Below are 22,741 nucleotides of genomic sequence, written 5' to 3'. Positions count from 1 at the left end.
AAATTTATATTTGTATTTTTATGTACTATTTTTGAGTACTCTTTGTAAATAACATTATTGGTTTGAATCTGTAAACCAAAAGAAGTAACTATCCAACACAATATTTAATTATTTTATTTTATTTTTATTCTGTAATCATAATCTTTATGGCAATTACTTTTATTTACGTTTTGGCCCAAGAATTTATTTCGCAAAATTGGCAAAAATCATATGTGGTAAATGTATTTTTTATGGACTAAATTACATATAACATAAATTCTATATCAACTGAATAACATACAAATATATATTCTTATCAGATATATTCTTATCATACGCACTCAAATATATAATTATCGGTAAAGGTGATATTTTTAACAGTTACCTTCGATTCGTCGCCTTAAATACATTCAAAGGTAAGCATCATATACCAAATATTAAAATATCCAAAAGTGACATAAATCAAATTTAACTTAGATTTTACGGAGATTTACTGATTTGTGTGGAATTGATGTTATGATACCTATTGAAAAGTTTAATTTTCAACTGAAATATTTTCTTAAAATTAAATATTATGCCATAATAACAATATCAAAACACTATTCATAGAAATATATATGTATGAAACAAGTACCGAAAAAAGAGCGCAGTTTTCTTATTTTAGTCCATTCTTGTAGATTCGCTTATGAAATAAAATCTCATTTAGAAAATGAACGACTCCGATCATCAGACCCAAATGCTACACGGATTCAACCACATGCAATATATGAGTACATTTTTTACGTCAGGAACATATTACGACATCGAATTAATTATTATCGGAGACAAAAGGTTGAAAAAAAACTTAAACGCGTCAATTATTATAATATTGACCGATTTTAATTCGATTAATGCAATTTTAGATACAAGACTCACAAGTCCATCCTACATGCAGCGAGTCCACTCTTTAGGACGAAACTCAACCAAAATATACGAGAGTTGGTGATGAATTGCGAAGGGATTCGGGATGAATCTATAGCTAAGGCTTTTGAATTCATATATAAGGGAACAGTGGGTGAGATAAAATGTATTTCTTAACCCACGAATTTTATTTATCATTGTTTGCATAAATTTAACGATTTGTCTTTACAGAATTAAGGCTAGAGCAGGTCGCAAATATTCTAAAGTTGGCCGATATGTGGCAAATGGATGGGCTTAAAAAGTATTGTTATTCATACTTAGAGATAGTATGTCAAGACAACAGACAAGTTTACCAAAAAAACGAAGAAATTGACGACTACTTACTGGATAATTTTCTGAGAGTAAGTACAAATATTTTTATCTGCTTCCGTTCTGTTACAAAATATAATTAAATGTTCACTTTGATTTTTAAGATAACAAAGCATGAAAAGTTTCTCAACATGTCTGCTGATAATGTGAAAAGGTTGCTATCTTCTGATGATTTGCAAGTGTCTTCAGAAGGGCAGGTGTTTGAAGGACTATCTCATTGGGTCAAACACGACTGGACTAATAGGAAGAATGATCTGTATTCACTAATGAAATGTGTCAGATACCCGCTCTGCTCTATTTCGGTCGGTATTTTATTTTCATCTACATTCGACGATGTATCAATCGCAGAGTTTTAATATTCACGTATTATTGCTTTAATAGTTTTTACTGGAAGAAGTGGCGTCACTCTGTTGCGAATCCGTCGAAGGATATCAGTTACTGTTGGATGCTTTAAAATGGCATGAAATTCCACAAAAAAGGTCTACACTTTCTTTGATGAATTCCAAATCCCGAAAAAAAAATAAACAAGTTTTAATTATAGGAAGAAAAAATATTGGTGTAATTTCTTTATATCATTTGGACTTCTTAATATTGGTATGTTTATGAAATCTCAAATTTTTTATTTGTCTTAGATGTCTGTTGGAATAAAAGCATACAATCTAAGGACGAAATCATGGACTGTTTACCATAAAATGGATATTAGAAGCACAGATTTCTCGACAGCAATGTTCAAAAACAACGTATTCGTGTTTGGAGGGTGGAATTTCGTAGATCGTTCACATAATAGAGTATAAAAATATGTCAATTTTCATTTAACAAACATGACATTTGGATTTGTGCATTTATAAATGGAATTTTTATTTAAAATAATTGAAATTTTTGTTCATATGAAAATTAAAAAGAGGTCAAATTTATTTTCTTTCATTTGTGATAGTTAAATTATTTTTCCTTGGAAAATTTTCGGTTATATATACATATGTATTCCAAATTTAAACGTATTTCTTTCAATATGAAAAATAAAAAATTAGCATAAAGTTTTATATTTCACTGACATTTTTGTGGAAAAAGTTACGCTTTATTATAATTTCTACGAAAATCAAATTGACGTGTCATTGAAATTACATTTCTTATGATAATATTATGCAAAATCACCAATGATTGTTAAAGGTTTACTCGTTTGATCTACTAACCGGAGCATTAAAAAATTTGGCACCAATGAAAGTCAAACGGAGTCTTTCAACTGCAGTTGTAGTCAATGGGAGGATTTTCGTAATTGGAGGATATAATCAAGAAAATATACTTGACACTGTTGAAGAGTAATTGCATTTTGCTTTAATTTTTTATCATCTCCATGTCTGGCATATTTGGAATTTTAAAAGTGTTGTTATTCGTTACGTTTCAGATACGATTACGTCAAAAACAGTTGGATAAAAGTTGCTTCCATGAAAAGGAAAAGACACTGCCATGCTTCAGTAGTCTATAAAGAAGACATTTATGTTTTCGGTGGGGAGAATGAAGACGAATATTTGAATTCGGTTGAAGTGTTTAACACAAAAAAAAATCAGTGGAAGATCTTACGTCCGATGAAATGGAAGAGATCATCGTTTGCTGTATGTTTAAAATCTCATATGTAGAATTATCGCGTAGAATAAAACCGATGGTTTTTTGTAAATTTAAATTATTTTTATAAAAGACAATGCCCGTATAAATACAAATTAAATGAACGTATTTGATTTTACTAATTCAGTATTGTTCGGCGTTCCACTTTGGGACGAAATGAAACTATTTTTATAAAAGACAATGGCAATACCCGTTTAAATCCAATTAAATAATCATATTTGATGTTATTAATTCAATATTTTTCGACGTTCCACTTTGGAACGAAATTAAATCAAAATCATTGCTACAGAATAATAAGTTTAGTATTTGTTCAATCAATCAGTAACGAAAATGCATTTTTTGTAAACCATTGATTTAATTTTATTGTGACTTTTAGGCGGTCGTTGTCGAAGATTACATATATTGCATTGGTGGTAATGATTCTCCAATTGACAATGTTGAAAGATACGACCCAGAAAGCGACACCTGGACTGTAGCAGGAAATTCACTCGTAAAAGATTTTAATCAAGTTGCAATTTGTCACGATAGAAAGATTATTTGTTTCGGTGATTTTAAGCTTTCATTTGTTCGATTGCTGATATTAATCTAAATTATTTCCTGAATTCAATTTAGCAATTTGATTTGATTTTTTCAGCGGGCTACTGGAACACCACAGTTCAGGAGTACGACCCCGCAAATGACCAGTGGAAAATCATCAGTCAAATGCCCAATAACCGAAATCATTATACCGCTCATGTTGTGGATTTATGTCTATAAGCTATTTTTCGTTTATTTTATTTCGTCTCAAATTTACATCATATGTACCTTTTTAATTGATGATTTTTGAAATTAAAATAAATATTTACAACTTATGAAGATATTTAATTTTAAAATACATACATACGTACATGTAATAAAAGAAATATTCATAAAAAGTATTTTTTCAATCATTTTTTGCCGCAAATTCACACTTTATGTACCTTTTTAATTATTTAATTTAAAATAAATATTTACAACTATGAATACTAACGACATTTATTTTAAAATAAATTTGAACGTATATGTAATATAAGAAATATTCACAATTGAAAAATAAAACAATTGAAATATTTATTTATGTTTTTTTTTTCATAATTTTTTGATTTGTATTATCTCCTAAGCTAGGATTTGCGAAACTTTTTACGATTGCGTGCTAAACCTTCCAAATATTTATTTACTAAATGTCAGGCGTGCCAAGAAATTTTTAATGAAAAAAATCTACTAATACGAATTTTTAGCTCGCAATTTTACCGATTAAAAATTCAGCACACTTCCAATTAACCCTTTTAAACAAAAAAAAACAGTGTGGCAAGAATACTATCCCAATAAACATGTTTCAATAGAAAAAACTCAATATATAATAGTATTAACAGTGGAAAAAAATCCCAAGTGAAAATACGTACTTTTGATTTTTGATTTGAACTGGACGACTACTTAGAGAAATGTGAAAGTTGAAAAATACTACAAAAGAAAGATAAAATACCCAACAGGAAATTGTCAGATTTTGAGACATTGACCGAACAACACCAAAATATAGAAAAATCGCGCGATTTAAAAAAACACATATATCTCCGAATATCGAGCCAATCAACATTTTTTATTACCAGATTCATGTTTACTGGGCATAGGTCTATAAGAAAAGTCATATCTCGTCTCTGAACCATTTTTCGTGTCGAATAGTGTAATAATTTCTTAAATTGAAAAAAAAATTGTATCCAGATAGAACTGAATTAAAAATGAATAAGTTGCATTTCTATAATGTGTTGCAATAGAAAGATCATTTGATCACGGTGATTTTACGGTTTCATCTGTTCGACTGATGAGATTAAACTAAATTATTTTCTGAATTCAATTCAACAATGAGATTTGATTTTTCAGGGGGCTACTGGAAGATATCAGTCCAGGAGTACGACCCTGTAAATGTCCAGTGGAGAATTATTAGTCAAATGCCAAATACCCGATGTCGTTATTTATAAATGTATAGTCGTTTTTTTTTAGTTTGCCTTAGGGTCCGGAATTATTTTTCCTGGTCCCAAGATTCCTCTCGGCAGTCCTGATCATGACTTATTTGATTTGCCGAAAAACACTTGATGCCGATAATACCTACTAAATTTAAACGCTTACTTACCAGTGAAACTGATTCTTATCAATATATGAATTCGTTTGTACATACATAGATAAAAATTAATCTCTTAATTCCTTTGAACTATACCTATAATTACACGTATACAGTTCAAATATTCGTTTGGATTAAAATGTGATAAATTTTTGGCAAACAAATTAATTATCATCGACACATATCGATAAATATATTTATTATATTTAGTGCTTAGCTTAATCTTCTTTATAAGTTTTATAATATATAAATTTCTACATCAAAATTTTATAGTTTTAGTCTATGTAAATTCCACTATATGATATATGTATAATATTAAATTTTTTATAATGATTTTCATATACCCTCATAAGTTTCGTTTTACGTCTAAAGGGAACGATGTATAGAGTGTGTAGTTATAAGTTTATCGTGGAATGTATTGAAGAATTCAGTAAAGTTTACGAAAAAGTGCAGTAGGGCGTAACGACCTGAAAGTCCAGACATGTGCAACAGTCTGAAAATCCTGAACAGCTGGTTGGAAGCCAATTCGTCAGTGGTTAAAGGTCTGTAGTAAATTCCTAGACGGCACGTCGACGAGGGACGCCCTATTAGTTGCGCTCTAATTTAATTTAAACCAAACGATCAATTTCATATCATAATATCTGGACGACCGAGCATCGCTTGGGAAAGGGGCCGAGTACGTGCAAAATGATGTTTCAAATAATTTTTTTATATTCCTATTAATTGATTTTCGTTGTCAATATTTCAATCTGGAGATCCAAATACCGATTAAACCGAAATATGTATATTATATGATACTTAAGAGGGCTGTATACCCGAAACCTTAATTTTGTTGCCGTTCCTTTCTTCGATATATATATATATATTGAGTGAATGCGACAGTTGCACTTCGACCAGATAATACGTATTTTAAATCGACAAAATCGAGGTTTCGTATTCTCCAGTTTTCTCCTCCGGAACTTGACCAATTTAAAAAAAAAAGTCATCATTGGTATGAGGAAGATATTTTCTGTTTGTGTGCTCGTATTTTAAAAAAAAATCAACCCTTAAATAAGCACGCTGGATTCTTTTCGTGGGTGTAAAAAAGAGGCGATTTTATAGATGTTTGGCGGCTCCTAGCTCCTATAAAAAATATGTAATCAAAAAAATAAAACCACAGAAACATGCCTATTGTAGATATCCATAGCAAATTAAAAATAATTTCTCTAGTGCCATAATTGAGGAAGGGATAAATGTAATACGTTTGTATGGACAAGGCGCTGGTGTCCAGCCCTCTTAAGGAGCAGACACACAGAATGGGCGTATCTTCATGTCATTTGTCAATTGTTAAAATATTAATTAATTTTCGGTGTCAAAATTTCAATCTGGGGACCCAAATACCAATTAAACTGAAACATATGATTAAGGATAAACGGTCGGGTTCTATTTCACATGAATGAGGGGTTGCTTATTATCAATTTCTATTGTCCTTACAAAGCAAGAAAATCCTGTGTTGCGCGTCGAGATTTTTCCAAAGTTTTTAAACTACGTGGGTATTGAATATCGGAACAACTTTGCCAAATTAGGGCTTTTTGTAGATGGGCTATCCCTGAATATCGAGCGTGAAACTCAGGGATTGATGGGCGAATACTCAAGTATTATACATATATGTTTTTATTAAATTGATCTGATGCCATGTAACACAAATATTTGACGAAAATAAACAGAATAAACTAAAGCAAATCATCCCATATCACTTTCGAAGGCAGAGTTCGCTTGAAAAGCCCTATAGAAGGAGCGAAATGTAATTAAAATGGGAATGTGATAATAATTGTATTTGTTTATCCCTCCCTATTCTTTTTACTGCTTTGGCTATGAGTGTTCAAGTATTGATCGTATTATATTAATTTTTATTATCACAGCTCACAAATGAAGCTGAAACTAATCTAAATTATTTCATGAATTCAATTCAATACTTTACTTTGTTTATTGCGGCGGGTTTTCATAGGAGAACAGTCTTGGAGTACGACCCAGCAAAAGATCAGTGGAGAATCAGCCAAAATCATTATAACGCTCTTGTTGTTGATTTAAATGAATAAATCGTTTTTCTTTAATTTTGTTCTGTTTCTAATTTACTTCATATGTACCTTTTAAATTGATTTACATTAAAATAAATATTAACCACTTCTAAAGACTCTTAATTTTAATATATACACATATGTATATGTAATATAAGAAATAATTATAATTAAATTTATATTTTCATAAAAGGAAAATATATAACAATTAATGAAGAAAGACTGCGGTAGATTTTAAAGTGTAATTATCGATCTGCATATTTTGGTTTTATTTTTCAATTTAGTCCTATCAAACTGAAACTTAGTATCAGTTGCTGAAATGTTTATCGTTAAGATGTGTTTTTTTTTTTATTTAGATTGACTTGGAGTGGTACCTCTTTATATAAGTTTCCCTTTTTTTTTTCATAATTTTTTAGTAAATAATATTTTTAGCTAAAATCTGTAAACCAAATGAAGTACTTTCTCAAAATAATGTTTAATTATTTTAATTAGATCTTTCAAATTTTCTGTATCCTAATGTTATTCTGTAGCTATAATCTTTATGGAAATATATAATTTTTTTCCCAAAATGTTTCACGATATTTTATTTTAAGACAAAATACATGAATATATACTTACATATATGATATATTCTTATCTACACACTAAAATATGCATTGGGTTATGCATATAAAACACGCATTGGGGTTACCTGTAAGGCCTTCCTGGTATATATGTATGTAAAAAATAAATAAATAATTAAATAACATGACGAGACTCCAATGAGTTGAAGCCTAACGCCTTTAAAAGGAATGCACTGGGATATAGCCAAGGATAATAACCATAAAATTTCATATGAAGATATCTGAGAATTCGTTTTCGGATTCACTCAAACTTCAATGAATGAGTCATATGGGTAGGACTCCATATAATGCAAGACAATTCTAGAATGCTACGTACTATAGATTCATAAAGAATTTTATAGGTACAGATATATTCTTATCATACGCACTAAAACATTTATTTCATGGTAAAACATGACTTATCTAATAGTAAACATTTTATTAAATTTATTTGAATACCCATTTGTTTTTTTATTAAATTGACTGTCACGAACAAACAAACATGTATAGTAAGTCTCTTATAAAAAATTATATGTACACCCCCGGGGTCTGCGCCCCCTAGGGCTTCGCCCTCGGCGCCTACGCCCCTGGGAACTTCAAATCCTTTGAATCGGAAAAAGCGAATTATTTGTTCAATGACGTCAGAACAAAATGACGAAAAATACGTATGAACAAACATACATACATAGGTATATACAAACATACGAACAAACTTTCGTGTTTTATATATTACATATTAATACGTACTATTATATTGTTTATTTCACGAATATTTATAAATTTGTTGACATTTTTTTTCATTAAAAATTTCTTGGCACGCCTGACATTTAGTAAATAAATATTTGGAAGTTTTGGCACGCGACCGTAAAAAGGTTCTCCACCCCTGACCTAGGAGATAATAGAATTTAAAAAAGCGACATAAATAAATATTTTTTTTATTACGACATAAATTAATTGTTTTATTTTTTCCATTTATGAAAATTTAAATTAAATTATGAATATTTATTATATTACATACATATGTACATACATATATGTAAAAATGTATTTTAAAATTAAATCTCGTTAGTACTTGTAAATATTTATTTTAAAGTAAATCAATTAAAAACGTACATAAAGTGTGAATTTGAGACAAAAAAAGAAATAAAAACGACTTATAGATTTAAATCCACAACATGAGCGCTATAATAACAACGACCGTCTAAAAATTACAATATAATTAAATCAATAGATACGTAAAAAATGCTGCAACTAGCTTAGTTGGAAGCACATTGGTTGATTGATCTTCAACAAATACTAAACTAATAATTTTTTAGCAATGATTTTGATTTCATTGCGTCCCAAAGTGGAACGTCAAACAATATTGAATTATTAAAATCAAATACAATCATTTAATTGGATTTAAACAAAAACTATTTACAAATTATGGTTTTGGTTACAACGGTTTCAGAACCAATTCGTTGCGGGAAATTCTCGGGTATTGTCATTGTGTTTTATCGAAATAGTTTTAATTTACGAAAAATCATCGTTATTATTGTACGTCATAATTCAACAGATGAGATTTTAGACAAACAGCAAACAATTTTCTATTTTATACCTGTATGTAGATATATATAAAAATACAAATGTACATATGATAGAATACATGTGTACATTTGTATTTTTAAATATTTTTACCTCAACCGCAACTAGTACTATTACTCTATAGAATCGAGGTTTCTTATTTTCTTACACATTGCTGAATGTGTCGAGCTGAAAATTTATATTTGTATTTTTATATACTCTTGGTAAATAACATTATTGGTTTGAATGTATTTTTGAGAACTCAGTTACATGAAAGATAAATTCGATTTCAATTGAATTAGATATGTACACATGTATGTATGTACATATATATGTATGTACATCAAATATACTCTTATCACAAATGCACTAAAACATGAACTTCATGGTAAACGCGATATTTTCAACAGTTATCTTCGATTAGTCGACTTAAATACATCCAAAGGTAAGCATGTAACATATATAAATCTGTATAAAATTAACCAAAGGGTACATAAATATTTTTAGACTTCGATTTTACGGAGATTTAATAACACTGTTCGACAAATGACGACTTTTTTTTTGGTTCGGAGACGAGATATGACTTTTCTTATGGATATAGCTATTCCTAGTGAACACGAATCTGGTAATAAAAATGTTGATTGTTATTAATCCACAAGAATAGTCGAAATATGATTTTTCCAAGTGGAATTTTATTTAGTTTTCATATAAATACAATTTAATTTATTACCCCTATTAATTCAATTCAGATTCGTGTAAATACGATTAAATACTAGTACGAGTTTTTATCTTGCAATTTTACCGATTCAGCACACTTCCAATTAACCCTTTTAAACGAAAACAAAAAATATTGTGGCTAGAACACTATCTCAATAAAAATGTTTCAATAGAAAATACTCAATATAAAATAGTATTAACAGTGGGAAAAAATCCCAAATGAAAATATGTACTTTTGACTTTTGATTTAAGCTGGACGACTACTTAGAGAGATTTGAAAGCTAAAAAGTACTGCAAATAAAAGATAAAATACCCGACTATCAATTCTAATATTCATTTTGAACAAGAAATTGTCAGATTTTGAGACATCAACCGAACAACACCAAGATATAGAAAAATCGCGCGATTTAAAAAACACATATATCTCCGAATCTCAAGCCAATCAACATTTTTTATTACCAGATTCGTGTTTATTGGGCATATCTTGTATAAGAAAAGTCATATCTCGTCTCTGAACCATTTTTCGTGTCGAACAGTGTAATTAGTTCCCTTTTATTAAAACAAGTAATCGTCTTTACAACTGCATTTATTGATAAACGGTAAACCGTAGCAATGTCATGAAGATACATATATACTTGACAAAATGGTCGGAAACATTTTTGGTCACCACTCGATGACAGTTGATAAGTGTTTGGCTGTTCGAAAAGCCCATTTTCCGAAAAAAAAAAACTGGAAGTTGACTCATCCGTTGCAATTAATCGATAACAGTCTAGAAGAAGCATTCTAGGGGAATAATAAAAACCAAATATATGTATACCGTGAGCACGTTAGCCCAATATTTCGGTTATGACTTGGTTGACGCTGTTATTATAATTTTAGTCTATTCTTGTATGTAGTATATATACCATTCTGAAAATGGTATATATACTACATACGTTAAGCTGTTAAGCTGATATTTGAATTATGTATTTGGTTAATGCAAATTTTGTATTACATTTTTAGTCAATTCTTGAAGCTATTCTGAAATAAAATCTCATTTCGAAAATGAACGACTCCGATCGTCAGGCCCAAATGCTATACGGATTCAACCACATGCAATATATGAGTACATTTTTTTCGTTAGGAATGTATTACGACATCGAATTAATTATCAAAGACAAAAGGTTGAAAAACTACCACCCATCAATTAATATAATATCGACTGATTTTAATTTAATTAATGCAATTTTAGATACAAGACTCACAAGTCCATCCTACATGCAGCGAGTCCACTCTTTAGGACGAGACTTAACCAAAATATACGACAGATGGTGATGAATTGCGAAGGGATTCGAGATGAATCTATAGCCAAGGCTTTCGATTTCATATACAAGGGTACAGTGGGTGAGATAAAATGTATTTCTTAACCGACGAATTTATTTTATCATTGTTTGTATAAATTTAACGATTTGTCTTTACAGAATTAAGGCTAGAGCAGGTCGCAAATATTCTAAAGTTGGCTGATATGTGGCAAATGGATGAGCTTAAAAAGTATTGTTATTCATACTTAGAGATAGTATGTCAAGACAACAGACAAGTTTACCAAAAAAACGAAGAAATTGACGACTACTTACTGGATAATTTTCTGAGAGTAAGTACAGATATTTTTATCTGCTTCCGTTATTACAAAATATAATTAAATAATCACTTTTATTTTTAAGATTACAAAACATGAAAAGTTTCTCAACATGTCTGCTGATAATGTGAAACGGTTGCTATCTTCTGATAATTTGCAAGTGTCTTCAGAAGAGCAGGTGTTCGAAGGACTATCTCAGTGGGTCAAATACGATTGGACCAATAGGAAGAATGATTTGTATTCACTGATGAAATGTATAAGGTTTTCGCTCTGCTCTGTTTCGGTTGGTGTTTTATTTTTACTGCATCTGATGATAAACCGATCACAGAGCTTTAATTTTCACGTATTTTTGCTTTAAAAGTTTTTACTGGAAGAAGTGACGTCACTTTGTTGCGAATCCGTCGAAGGATGTCAGTTGCTGTTGGATGCTTTAAAATGGCATGAAATGCCACAAAAGAGGTGTAATCTTCCTTTGATGAATTTCAAGTCTCGAATTAAAAACAAAGTTTTAGTTATAGGCGTAAAAATATTTTTTATTCTTTTGAAATTCTTGTCTATCGGTGTGTTTAATTTTAACTGTTAAATTTTTTATTTGTCTTAGCCTTTTGCAATCGAAACATACAAACTAAGGACAAAATCGTGGACTGATTTCTGTACAGTAGATATACAAAACGTGAATTTTTCGACAGCAGTGTTTCAAAACAACCTATTTGTATTTGGAGGTTGGAATTGCGAAGATCGTTCACATGAAAGAGTATGAAAAAATGTCAATTTTCAAATGACAAACAAGACATGCACATTTATAAATGGGATGTTTATTTAAAATAATTGAAATTTTCATTCATATGTAAATTAAAAAGAGGTCAAAATTGATTTTCATCCATTTGTGATGGTTAAATTACACTGTTCGACAAATGACGATTTTTTTTTGTTGAGAGACGAGATATGACTTTTCTTATAGATCTATGCCAAGTTAACACGAATCTGGTGAAAATACGTACTTTTGACTTTTGATTTGAACTGGACGACTACTTAGAGAAATTTGAAAGGTGAAAAGTATTACAAATAATAGATAAAATATCCGACTATACATTCCAATATTCATTTTGAACAGGAAATTGACAGATTTTGAGACATCGACCGAACAACACCAAGATATAGAAAAATCGCGCGATTTAAAAAACACATACATATGTATATCTTCGATTCTCGAGTCAATCAACATTTTTCATTACCAGATTCGTGTTCACTGGGCATAGATCTATAAGAAAAGTTGTATATCGTCTCTGAACCAGTTAACCACTGTGTCGAACAGTGTTATTTTTACTTACCGCAAATTTCCAATTATACGTATGTATTTGAAATTTAAACATATTTCGTTCAATTTGAAAATTTCACTGTCATTTTTGTGGAAAAAGTTATACTGAATTCTATTATCTACCAAAATCAAATTGACATGTCATTAAAATTATTTTTCTAATGACAATATTATGCAAAATCACTTATAATTTTTAAAGGTTTACTCGTTTGATCTACTCACCGGAGAGTTAAAACATTTGTCACCAATGAAAGTTAAACGGAGTTGGTCAACAGCAGCTGTAGTCAATGGAAGGATTTTCATAATGGGAGGATATAGTTATGAAAATAAACTTGAAACTGTTGAAGAGTTAGTGCATTTTGCTTTAATTTCTTATCATCTCCTTGTCTTGCATATTTGGAATGTTAAAAGTGTTTTTATACTTTACGTTTCAGATACGATTACGTCAAAAACAGTTGGAAAAATGTTGCATCCATGAAAAGTAAAAGATTTGGCCACGCGTCAGTAGTCTATAAAGAAGACATTTATGTTTTCGGTGGGGAGAGTGGTAAAGAATATTTGAATTCGGTTGAAGTATTTAACACGAAGAAAAATCAGTGGAAGATCTTATGTCCGATGAAATGGAAGAGATCATCGTTAGCTGTAAGTTTAAAATCTCATCTGTAAAATTATCCCGTATAATATTGTATTATTTTTATTTGAGAAATTATTTTTAATATGCTATGGATATCTAACATAGGCATGTTTCTGTGGTTTTATTTTTTTGATTAAATATTTTTTATAGGAGCTAGGAGCCGCCAAACATCTATAAAATCGCCTCTTTTTTATACCCACGAAAAGAGTCTAGCGTGCTTATTTAACGGTTGATTTTTAAAAAAATACGAGTACACGAGAAAATATCTTTCTTATACCGATGATGAAATTTTTTTTTAAATTGGTCCAGTTTCGCAGGAGAATACTGGAGAATACGAAACCTCGATTTTGTCGATTTAAAATACGTATTATCTGGTCGAAACGCAACTGTCGCATTCACTCAATATATATATATTGATATATATTGTCGCATTCACTCTATATATATATATATATATCGAAGAATGGAACGGCAGCAAAATTAAGGTTTCGGATATAATGGTTTTTTCGTAAATTAAAATTATTTTAATAAAAGACAATGACAATACCCGCAATATCCGAGAATTTCCCGCAATTAATTGATTCTGAAACCGTTTTTATCAAAACCACAATTTGTAAAATAGTTTTTATTTAAATCCAATTAAATAATCGTATTTGATTTTACTAATTCAATATTGTTCGACGTTCCACTTCGGTACGAAATGAAATTAAAATCATCGTTAAAAATTATTAGTTTAGTATTTGTTGAAGTTTAATCAACCAATGCGCTTCCAACTAAGCTGGATCAAAGCATTTTTTGTGTACCTATTGATTTAATTTTATTATGCCTTTTAGGCAGTCGTTGTCGACGATTACATCTATTGCATTGGTGGTCATAGTGATTCTCCACTTAACAATGTAGAAAGATACGACCCTGGAAGAGACACCTGGACTGAAGTGAGCGATTCACCAGTAAAACAAATTAGACAAAGTGCAATTTGTCACAATAGAAAGATTATTTGTTTCGGTGATTTAACGATTACATCTGTTCAACTGCTGAGATTTATCTAGATTATTTCCTGAATTCAAGTGTACAATTTGATTTGGTTTTTTCAGGGGATCATAATTCGCCATTAGTTCAGGAATACGACCCTGCAAATGACCAGTGGAGAATCATCAGTGAAATGCCAAATAGCCGAAATCATTATAACGCTCATGTTGTGGATTTAAATCTATAAGTTCTTTTTTTTTTTTCATTTTTTGCCTTAAATTCACACTTTATGTACCTTTTTTTATTGATTTACTTTAAAATAAATATGTTCAAATATTTATGATATTTAATTTTAAAATATATATATGTTCATACATATGCATATGTAATACTTAGAGACACGTATTTTAGGCATTTTGCTATTAATGCTAAAATTCGGAATAGATGCTAAATTCGTAAAATATCCGAATAGATGCTAATATAACAAATAAAAGTGAAACTTGCATAAAACTTATAAAATTAATAGACAATTTAGAAGGGTTTTCCTGTCCCTTTGACAATTTATTATGTGAAGAAATTGAAGGGATAAAACAGAGCTTGCAGTTTACCATAGACGGTGTTTTTCCTGTCGAAACCAAGCAACTGCTTTTGTCTACTACTGTAAACAAAAGAAGACAGTTGGAGCTGTGTATCCAAAAGGCTGCTCAAAAAAGCGTCTTAAAACTAGACTCGCACTCAAGACTAAATGAGACAAATCTATTCCTGCAAACATTGAGTAAACTATTCAATACGTCTGTGGCAGGTACAGAATCTAATATTAATGTTAAAGAAACAGTTTTATTTTTTAGAAACCTGCCATTGTTTAATGTATGTATTAACAGAGGCTCAATGTTTGGAGGATATCAGCACTTTTTTAGACAATTAAAAGAGAATATAAAAAGTGAATCCACGCCGGATATATTGTTATTATTGATGGCAACAAAAAATAAATATAAAAAGTTTGGTTGTGCAGCTCTAACATCTATTTGGTGTCCCGTCAATCATGTGGATGCTGAAAGGTATTTTTGTAAATACAATATAATTGTTACCGATCGTCGCACGAATCTCAAAAAAGAATCTGTAGAAATATGCTCCATGTTGAGTTTTAATAAATTTTAATTGGTATTATATTTTTATATTCATATTTTATATTCATGTTTTTTTCATTGTGATTCCAAAACATTTTTTAATGTTTCTATTATTTTTTAATTGTTGTGTTGTCTTTAAATTTTATATTTATATGTACATATATATATATAAATTTTATTAAAATTCATCGAAATTTTTTATTATTTAAAATTAAACTCTTAAAAATAGATGCCAACATTTTTAATGCCCTAAAACACTAAAATGCAAAATGAAAATGCTAAAATTGACAAAAATAGATGCCCAAAATACGCGTCTCTAGTAATACAAGTGATGTACCCGATGAAATATCATCGCATGTGTGTTGGAATTTAAGTTATTAAATAAAAAAATAAATAAAAAAATTTGTCAAATACCATACCTTTTTAATAAATTTATATTATTTAATATATTTATATTAAATTTAAATACCTTTTTAATATATTTATATTTTAAAACCCGAGTTTTCAGATCTTACTGATCAGAAAACTCGGGTTAGACCTAGCTAAATTGTTTTCGCGCGCCCAAAATAGCTGAACCCACGCAATTTATCACAATCCTTAGGCCTGTTTTTTTATACAAAATTGACAAAAATACTATAAAATATGCAGGATATTAAAACAAACGGACCCGAATATTAAGTCGCCCCTCACGTCAATTGTTTTTTACACTTTTTACACTTGCGTGAGATGCACTCGTACGCTAATGCAATTCGGTAGTACATTTTTGTCGGTCGGACAATGCAAGGATTGTATTTCTGTCTCGTCTCGCCAACGATGCTGAGGTCGATCAGCAATTAAGTCTCTGCCAAAATGTCTGGACTATTCCTGGACAATCCAGATTGAGACATCACATGTAACTAGAAAGCCAATTTGCAGACGGGTCGAACAGGTAGTTCAAATATGGATCTTTTTTGTGTGTGTTGTTATATAAGTAATCATCATTGGGTAGAAATTAAAGTGCACTTCCTTTTTAACGGACGCATTTTAATTGATGAAAATGGTGGTAATAATCAAAAGTAAATATAATCGGTGGGGGGGGGAGGGGCGGGGGTTCCGTCAATTTGTATCAATTAGTAGCAATAGGATAAGATTAGACTATATTTGAACTGGGGTCGGTGAAGCAATTAAATTGAAATGTATCATTGTATGAATGTATGTCGTTCAATATACTTAAATATGTACGTAAATTAAATTGCTTTTTTTTCATAGTATGTAGTCAGTTTTGTATTTTTTTTTATTTTTAAATCAATATTTGAGCGGAGTTTGAATTGAACTTGAAGTCTTGTAAAAAGTCTTTGATAAATTAATATATGAAAATATTTTACCAGTTTGTTTATTTTAAATATAATTTACAGATGTATTGAATCTTACACAAGACAAAAGTTCTTCTTCCGGTTTTCGAATTTTGTTAAAAATTTTATTACTTAAAAGTACTATAAATATTATACACATTAAATATCAAGAAGATTAAAATCTATATATATATATATAATATATATATATATATATATATATATATATATATATATATATATATATATATATATATATATATATATATAATTGAATGTCTGTCTGTGTGTCTCGTATAGGCTCCCCAAACCACTGAACCGATTACGATGAAACTTTCAGGATTTGTTGTATGCATGTTCGGGAAGATTCCTGTGAAAAAAAATTGCCCAAAAACGGGAATGAGTGTCATTGCAACGCAATAATTTCAAATGTGTTCGCTGACTGCGTTTTTACGACAAATGGGAACGGGAACGGGAACGAGAACGGGAACGGGAACGGGAATTGCATGCGTTATGGCATTGCAAATTTGTGGCACTGCATCGCATGCCGGGTGCAGCTAGTAATTTAAGAGATCAAAATAAAATAATGAAATATTGATTTAAAAAAAAATACTACTTTCGGTTTACAAATTCTGACCAAACCTTATCAACTCTAAGTTAGTACATAAAGAATACAAATATAAATTTTCAGTTTGATACGTTTAGGGGTGTGGAAAAAATCTCGTGGTCACAACATCTTTGACTTTTCTAAGAGGAAAAAATCCCACTTCCGGTTTATTAAAATGAATTCTATTAGAACCGATAGATGTCACCACTAACTAAGCTGAAGTGTTTTGTTTCACACCAGATCGTAAAGATCGATAAGTTTTCGAAGGAGGACTTTAGTGCTGTGAAGGGAGAGATTTGTCACACTAGGACCTTCTATACATTCTTGTCTTCAATAATCCATAACTTTTTAGACTTCCTATGCAATCCACAGAATAGTACAAGAAGCAGGAAATGCTAACGTAGCCAAATGCACATACGTGACAACATTGAAACGATCGAACAATCGATTGCATTCACAACACAGTGGAGTGCAGTGGTGACAATGCGATATAACAATTTCCTCGATGATGCATTCTGTGATGTTGCGTGCGTGCGCTTGTAACATAAGTAGACAGTTGCATCGAGGCGATGCAATTTTCACGCAATATTGAATTCTGACGTGTCTTTTCCCTCTCTTTCGCATCACGCAACGTTTATCACGGAGTTTTGGGTCTCGGCAGCTTTCGTTGAACGTTGTACTTACAATGCGATCGACAGGTTCGGCATTTCAATGTCGATACAATGTTGCGGAGCTCCTGCACTCATTGATTGGGTTTTGGTTTACAGACGAGATGCTTTCTTATTTCGTGGACTGGAATTGTGTTAAATCAGACTTATAGTTGGCTTCAGAATCAAACAGTTAAGTCGACCCAGAGTCGATATTAGAAATAAAATTAGTCGAAATTTTGGGATCGGGAGTCGTAGAAAGAATCTGGATCTAATTTATTTTCCCAGTTCCTGATAATTGCAGTCTTAATTAAATGTTATTTTTGAATCTCCTCATTTTTTTACTAGATATGGTGTAACGCAGGGTTCCACTTAAGGCCCCATACTATTTACCATTCTTATAAATAACCTACCTAGAGTTTTATCCAATGCATCATATGTTTTGTTTGCTGACGACGTCAAATAATTATTTTCTGTCAAGGATGAGAAGCAAGTCTCTCTTCTTCAAGCTGATATTAACGCCATCTTGGAGTTCAGTTTTATTTTTAACTTAATATTAATAAAAGTGCAATTATGAACTATGGACGTGCACATTTGATATATAGTCATGGATGTTCCATTACATCAGTTTTGTTGAAGCGTATGGAATCTATGGTTGATTTACTATCACTTTTGATCAACCACATCAAAACAGTCGCTGACGTTTCTTTTCGTCCACTTGGATTTGTCTTGAGATATACTAGGCTATTCTCCAATATGCTGTCATCTCATTTGCTTTTCAACTGGCTTGTGAGAAGCAAGCTAGAGTATAATGCGATTGTATGGAATCCGCATGAAGCAAATAACTCTCCAATGATTGAGAAAATGCAAAAAGCATTACTTCGTTTCCTATATAGGAAAGAATATGGGTATTACCTATACATATCTCTACCCTACTAGTTTCCTTTTGGGCATGCTTGGGTATAATTCCCTTGAACTTCGGAGAAACTTCTCATTAATTCGTTTTGTTCTCCAGTGATAATGCGTTATTCCCGTCTGGATTGTCATTGTTGGAACAGTTAAGACTTTATATCCCTAATAATTATGTGCGTAGTAGATATCATCATTTGATGGTTGTACCTCCTGCTCGCACATGTCTTTATCGAATGGCTCCTATTCTAAGAGCTATCCAAATTCTCAATGAAATCGTTGTTGCTGAGCCTGAATGTGATATTTTACACCTAAGTGAGCGCAGGTTATCGGAGATTATTTTAACCTATTTGTATGGTAGCCTACGCTCATCATTATTTTCACAATTGAATGTGAGTGCAATTTAGATCTTTTCTCTTCCATTTGGGCCTCGCAGGGATGTTTCGTATGTGCGGTTGGTTCTAATATATTGGTGCTGGCTATAGGTGCAAGACATTCGCTACTTTGTATTTTATTATTAGATATTTTTACTTTATCTACTATTATTAGAATTCTATGTATGTATTGTTTGACCATTGTTGCGCATTAGGGACTCCTGTTATGCCACAATGCTCCAAACTCAAACTTAAATAAATAATTATCTGATTTATGTACATGTTCAATGTGCATAAAATATTTCGCATCTCATGTTACTGTACATATATAGTTTTGATGATCTCCTTACTATAGGAATACTCTTTTTAAATGGATACTCCTATTTTTACAAAAATCCCTTTACGTTTACTTACGATTACAATTCAGGAAAAGATTTGCCTCTTATCCGATCGTTTTCATATTTTGCCATATTGCTCATTTTGGTCATCAATATAATTAAATGGATCTTCCGCCATTACGATAGAGATAAAATATCGTTTAAGACGCGTTTGAAGTTTTTAAATTTTAAATCTGGGAGACGTCTATGTAGTCTTTAGTTTTATTAATAGATGGCGGTAGTAAAATAAAATTATTGGTATTTTTATTCTAAATAATAATTTATATATCTTAATATTATATACAAAACTAAAAAAGAAGTTTGTTTTTAAAAAACTTTTTTTAATTTTATAATTGCGGACAAGCTTTCATTTACATACTTGAAAATGAAATTCGTAAGCCTTTTAAACAATTAGAATATTTATTTCCACTTATAAAGGTCAAAAATGTTGTCAAAAAAGGTCAAAAACCACGAGTCTGTCCACCCCCCTTAACGTATCAAGCTGAAAATTTATATTTGGATTTTTTTATGTACTAACTTAGAGCTGATAAGGTTTTGGTAAAAATTCGTAAACCGCAAGTAGTATTTTTTTTTAAACAATATTTCATTATTAACGAGTGGAATTTTGATATTTTCTCTTCCATTTGGGCCTCGCAGGGATGTTTTATATCTGAGACTGGTTCTTATATGTACATATGTATATTGGTGCTGGCTATAAGTGCAAGACACTCCCTAATTTGTATTATATTATTTGATATTTTTACTTTATCTGATATTATTATAATGCTATTGCTTTTTTATAATTATGTATAAATGCATTTTTTGTCTGTATTATTTATTTTGGATTATGGATTATGGATTCCTGTAATGCCACAATGGTCCAAACTTAAACTGAAATAAAAAAATAAATGATATGATCTATTTATTTGAAATTTAATACTCTACTTACTTTTTCGTCAGGCTCGATCGGCAGCATTGGACATGCAGCTCCAGATCCCAAAAAACAACACGTTTTCGCTGGAGTCCAGGGTGTCTTCGATCGTTTTGGTAGTTTTACATCTCACGTTTCGTTCCCGACGATCCGGTGTTGGGTTTGCATGACGTTGTCCACTCGGATGGGTAACAAATCGAGCGTGCCCTAATAAATGCAGCCTCTTATGTGCAAAACAACATTCTTGTATGTCAGACTGTACGATGCACACTTTTGCATATCCATCTGCATACAATATGTATATATTATACGTGTGTGTGTGTGTGTGTGTGTGCTTAGAGCTTCTGTGCAGCAAACGTCATAAAATTCGTTTGTGTACAAAACCTTTGCCCGCACTTGGATATTTCTTCAAGTTGATGCATTTCAATTAGCGTTTTGTAAACATGTGGATGTTAAAATATTTCTATATGAAGGAGTTCCAAATCATCTATCCCAATGTGTTACAAAGGTCACTCGAGGAGTCGAGGATGTCAAAAAAGTGCTCGCGAGGTTTAAGTTTATGTGTTTTTATTTTCCGATGTCTCCCCCGTGCTACTTTTTTCACATTTAATGATGTCAAGATGATAAAAAAAGTTCAATGCACTCAAAGAATTATGGAACGCTGTATGATCGGCATAACTAGGAACACCAATTTGCTACATTAAGTCCAATGCACTTAAGGGCGAAATTAAACAGCGGTGAATGTGGGACAGTTTTTCTATATGTTTAAAACTATCTCAAAAAAACACGTCACACATTCACCGATGTCTGATTTCGCCCTAAAGAATTATGGAACGTTGTACGCTTGGCTTAACTAGGAAAACGGGAAGCGGAATACGTGTGTGAGAGGTATGACAAGGATAGTGGATATAGTGAATAGAGTGAAGAGATTGAAATGGCAATGGGTGGGCTACGTAGCTAGAAGAATGGACGAAAGGTGGCCAAAGAAGTGCTAGAATGGTGCCCGAGAGAATGCAAAAGGGTAAAAGTAAGACCGCAGGGAAGATAGGTACACGAAATTAGGAAAATGTGTGGGGTTAGACGGATGATAGTTGCACCAAACAGTGACGATTGGAAGCGTGTTGGAGTGGCCTTAATCCAGCAATGGATTGTGAATGGCTGTATATGATGACGATGATGACATATGTATATGTATTGCTATAATGACCATTCACTGATCTTTACTTAAAACTCTTGTTTGTGGAGTAACTAGTAAAAATGCTGCAATGTATGTAATTAATTTTCTAGGAAGGTGCATTGAGGTCTACCTGTTAGGTCTTTCTGGTATATATCTATGTAAAACAAAAATAAAAACATTTATGTATTTAGTAGATGAAATTATTTGCAAAATAGTACTAACCCAATAAAATTAAAACGTCTGGTCTGTAGTTTATTAATATTTTGAGTCATTGAAAGACTTACTATCTAGTACTTACATACATGGTTTGTCGCACGATAGATCGTCGCGATAAATTGCTCAAACAAATTGATTCACTTGAGAGATCTTTTTGTTTGAAGTTTTAAATACTTATATTATTCTTGCTGTTCCAAGAGAATTAATACACATACCATCAGTGCCACCAGTCATTATTTTATGAAAAAAATAAATTTCTATAATTCCATTTAGTGATAAATTTAATTAATAAATTAACTAAATCATCATCATCAACAGCCACTCACCATCTACTGCTGGATGAAGGCCTCTCCATCACACTTCCACTCGTCTCTATTTTGCGCAACTCTCATCCATCTCACACCAAACATTGTTAGGCCTTAAATATAAACCGTAAGTCAAGTTTTTTTAATTCAATGTGATCTCGAAATGGTCCGAATCTTTATCTTTCAATATGGCGTAATTTATGTAGCTACAAAACAAATTGTGTAGGTGACGATCTCTATGATCGGCATAACTGGAATATTAT

At 31.1% G+C, this 22,741-nt stretch overlaps 2 protein-coding genes across 2 annotated transcripts; both read left to right on the top strand.

Annotated features, from left to right (window-relative positions):
• Positions 1-355: 355 nt before the first annotated feature.
• LOC143915449 (kelch-like protein 25) lies at positions 356-3,775 on the top strand. The gene is made up of 11 exons (XM_077436109.1): positions 356-395; positions 657-810; positions 882-1,033; positions 1,111-1,280; positions 1,353-1,550; positions 1,630-1,806; positions 1,881-2,036; positions 2,416-2,564; positions 2,651-2,858; positions 3,245-3,413; positions 3,503-3,775. The coding sequence occupies exons 2-11, from the start codon at positions 689-691 to the stop codon at positions 3,622-3,624; spliced, it is 1,623 nt and encodes a 540-aa protein (XP_077292235.1). The 5' UTR covers positions 356-395; positions 657-688; the 3' UTR covers positions 3,625-3,775.
• Positions 3,776-9,526: 5,751 nt separating this feature from the next.
• Positions 9,527-14,815, top strand: LOC143915083 (kelch-like protein 28). The gene is made up of 11 exons (XM_077435512.1): positions 9,527-9,669; positions 10,944-11,104; positions 11,173-11,324; positions 11,402-11,571; positions 11,642-11,839; positions 11,918-12,076; positions 12,158-12,310; positions 13,074-13,222; positions 13,309-13,516; positions 14,342-14,513; positions 14,603-14,815. Exons 2-11 carry the CDS (start codon positions 10,986-10,988, stop codon positions 14,722-14,724), a joined length of 1,602 nt encoding a protein of 533 aa, XP_077291638.1. The 5' UTR covers positions 9,527-9,669; positions 10,944-10,985; the 3' UTR covers positions 14,725-14,815.
• The last annotated feature ends 7,926 nt before the right edge of the window (positions 14,816-22,741 follow it).

Source organism: Arctopsyche grandis, chromosome 8 (genome assembly GCF_051622035.1).
Source record: "Arctopsyche grandis isolate Sample6627 chromosome 8, ASM5162203v2, whole genome shotgun sequence".
Classification (NCBI taxonomy): Eukaryota; Metazoa; Arthropoda; class Insecta; order Trichoptera; family Hydropsychidae; genus Arctopsyche; species Arctopsyche grandis.
The sequence above is the reverse complement of the archived record's forward strand: the minus strand, read 5'-3'. Positions and strand labels throughout refer to the sequence as shown.

Bases quoted from the DNA above. Each gene is read 5' to 3' on its own strand.
- LOC143915449 (XM_077436109.1), top strand. From the start codon at position 689: ATGAACGACTCCGATCATCAGACCCAAATGCTACACGGATTCAACCAC. The intron at 1,034-1,110 runs GTGAGATAAAAT...TTGTCTTTACAG, and splicing joins CATATATAAGGGAACAGTGG to AATTAAGGCTAGAGCAGGTC. The intron at 1,281-1,352 runs GTAAGTACAAAT...TTGATTTTTAAG, and splicing joins TACTGGATAATTTTCTGAGA to ATAACAAAGCATGAAAAGTT.
- LOC143915083 (XM_077435512.1), top strand. From the start codon at position 10,986: ATGAACGACTCCGATCGTCAGGCCCAAATGCTATACGGATTCAACCAC. The intron at 13,223-13,308 runs GTTAGTGCATTT...TTTACGTTTCAG, and splicing joins AAACTTGAAACTGTTGAAGA to ATACGATTACGTCAAAAACA. The intron at 14,514-14,602 runs GTGATTTAACGA...TGGTTTTTTCAG, and splicing joins TAGAAAGATTATTTGTTTCG to GGGATCATAATTCGCCATTA.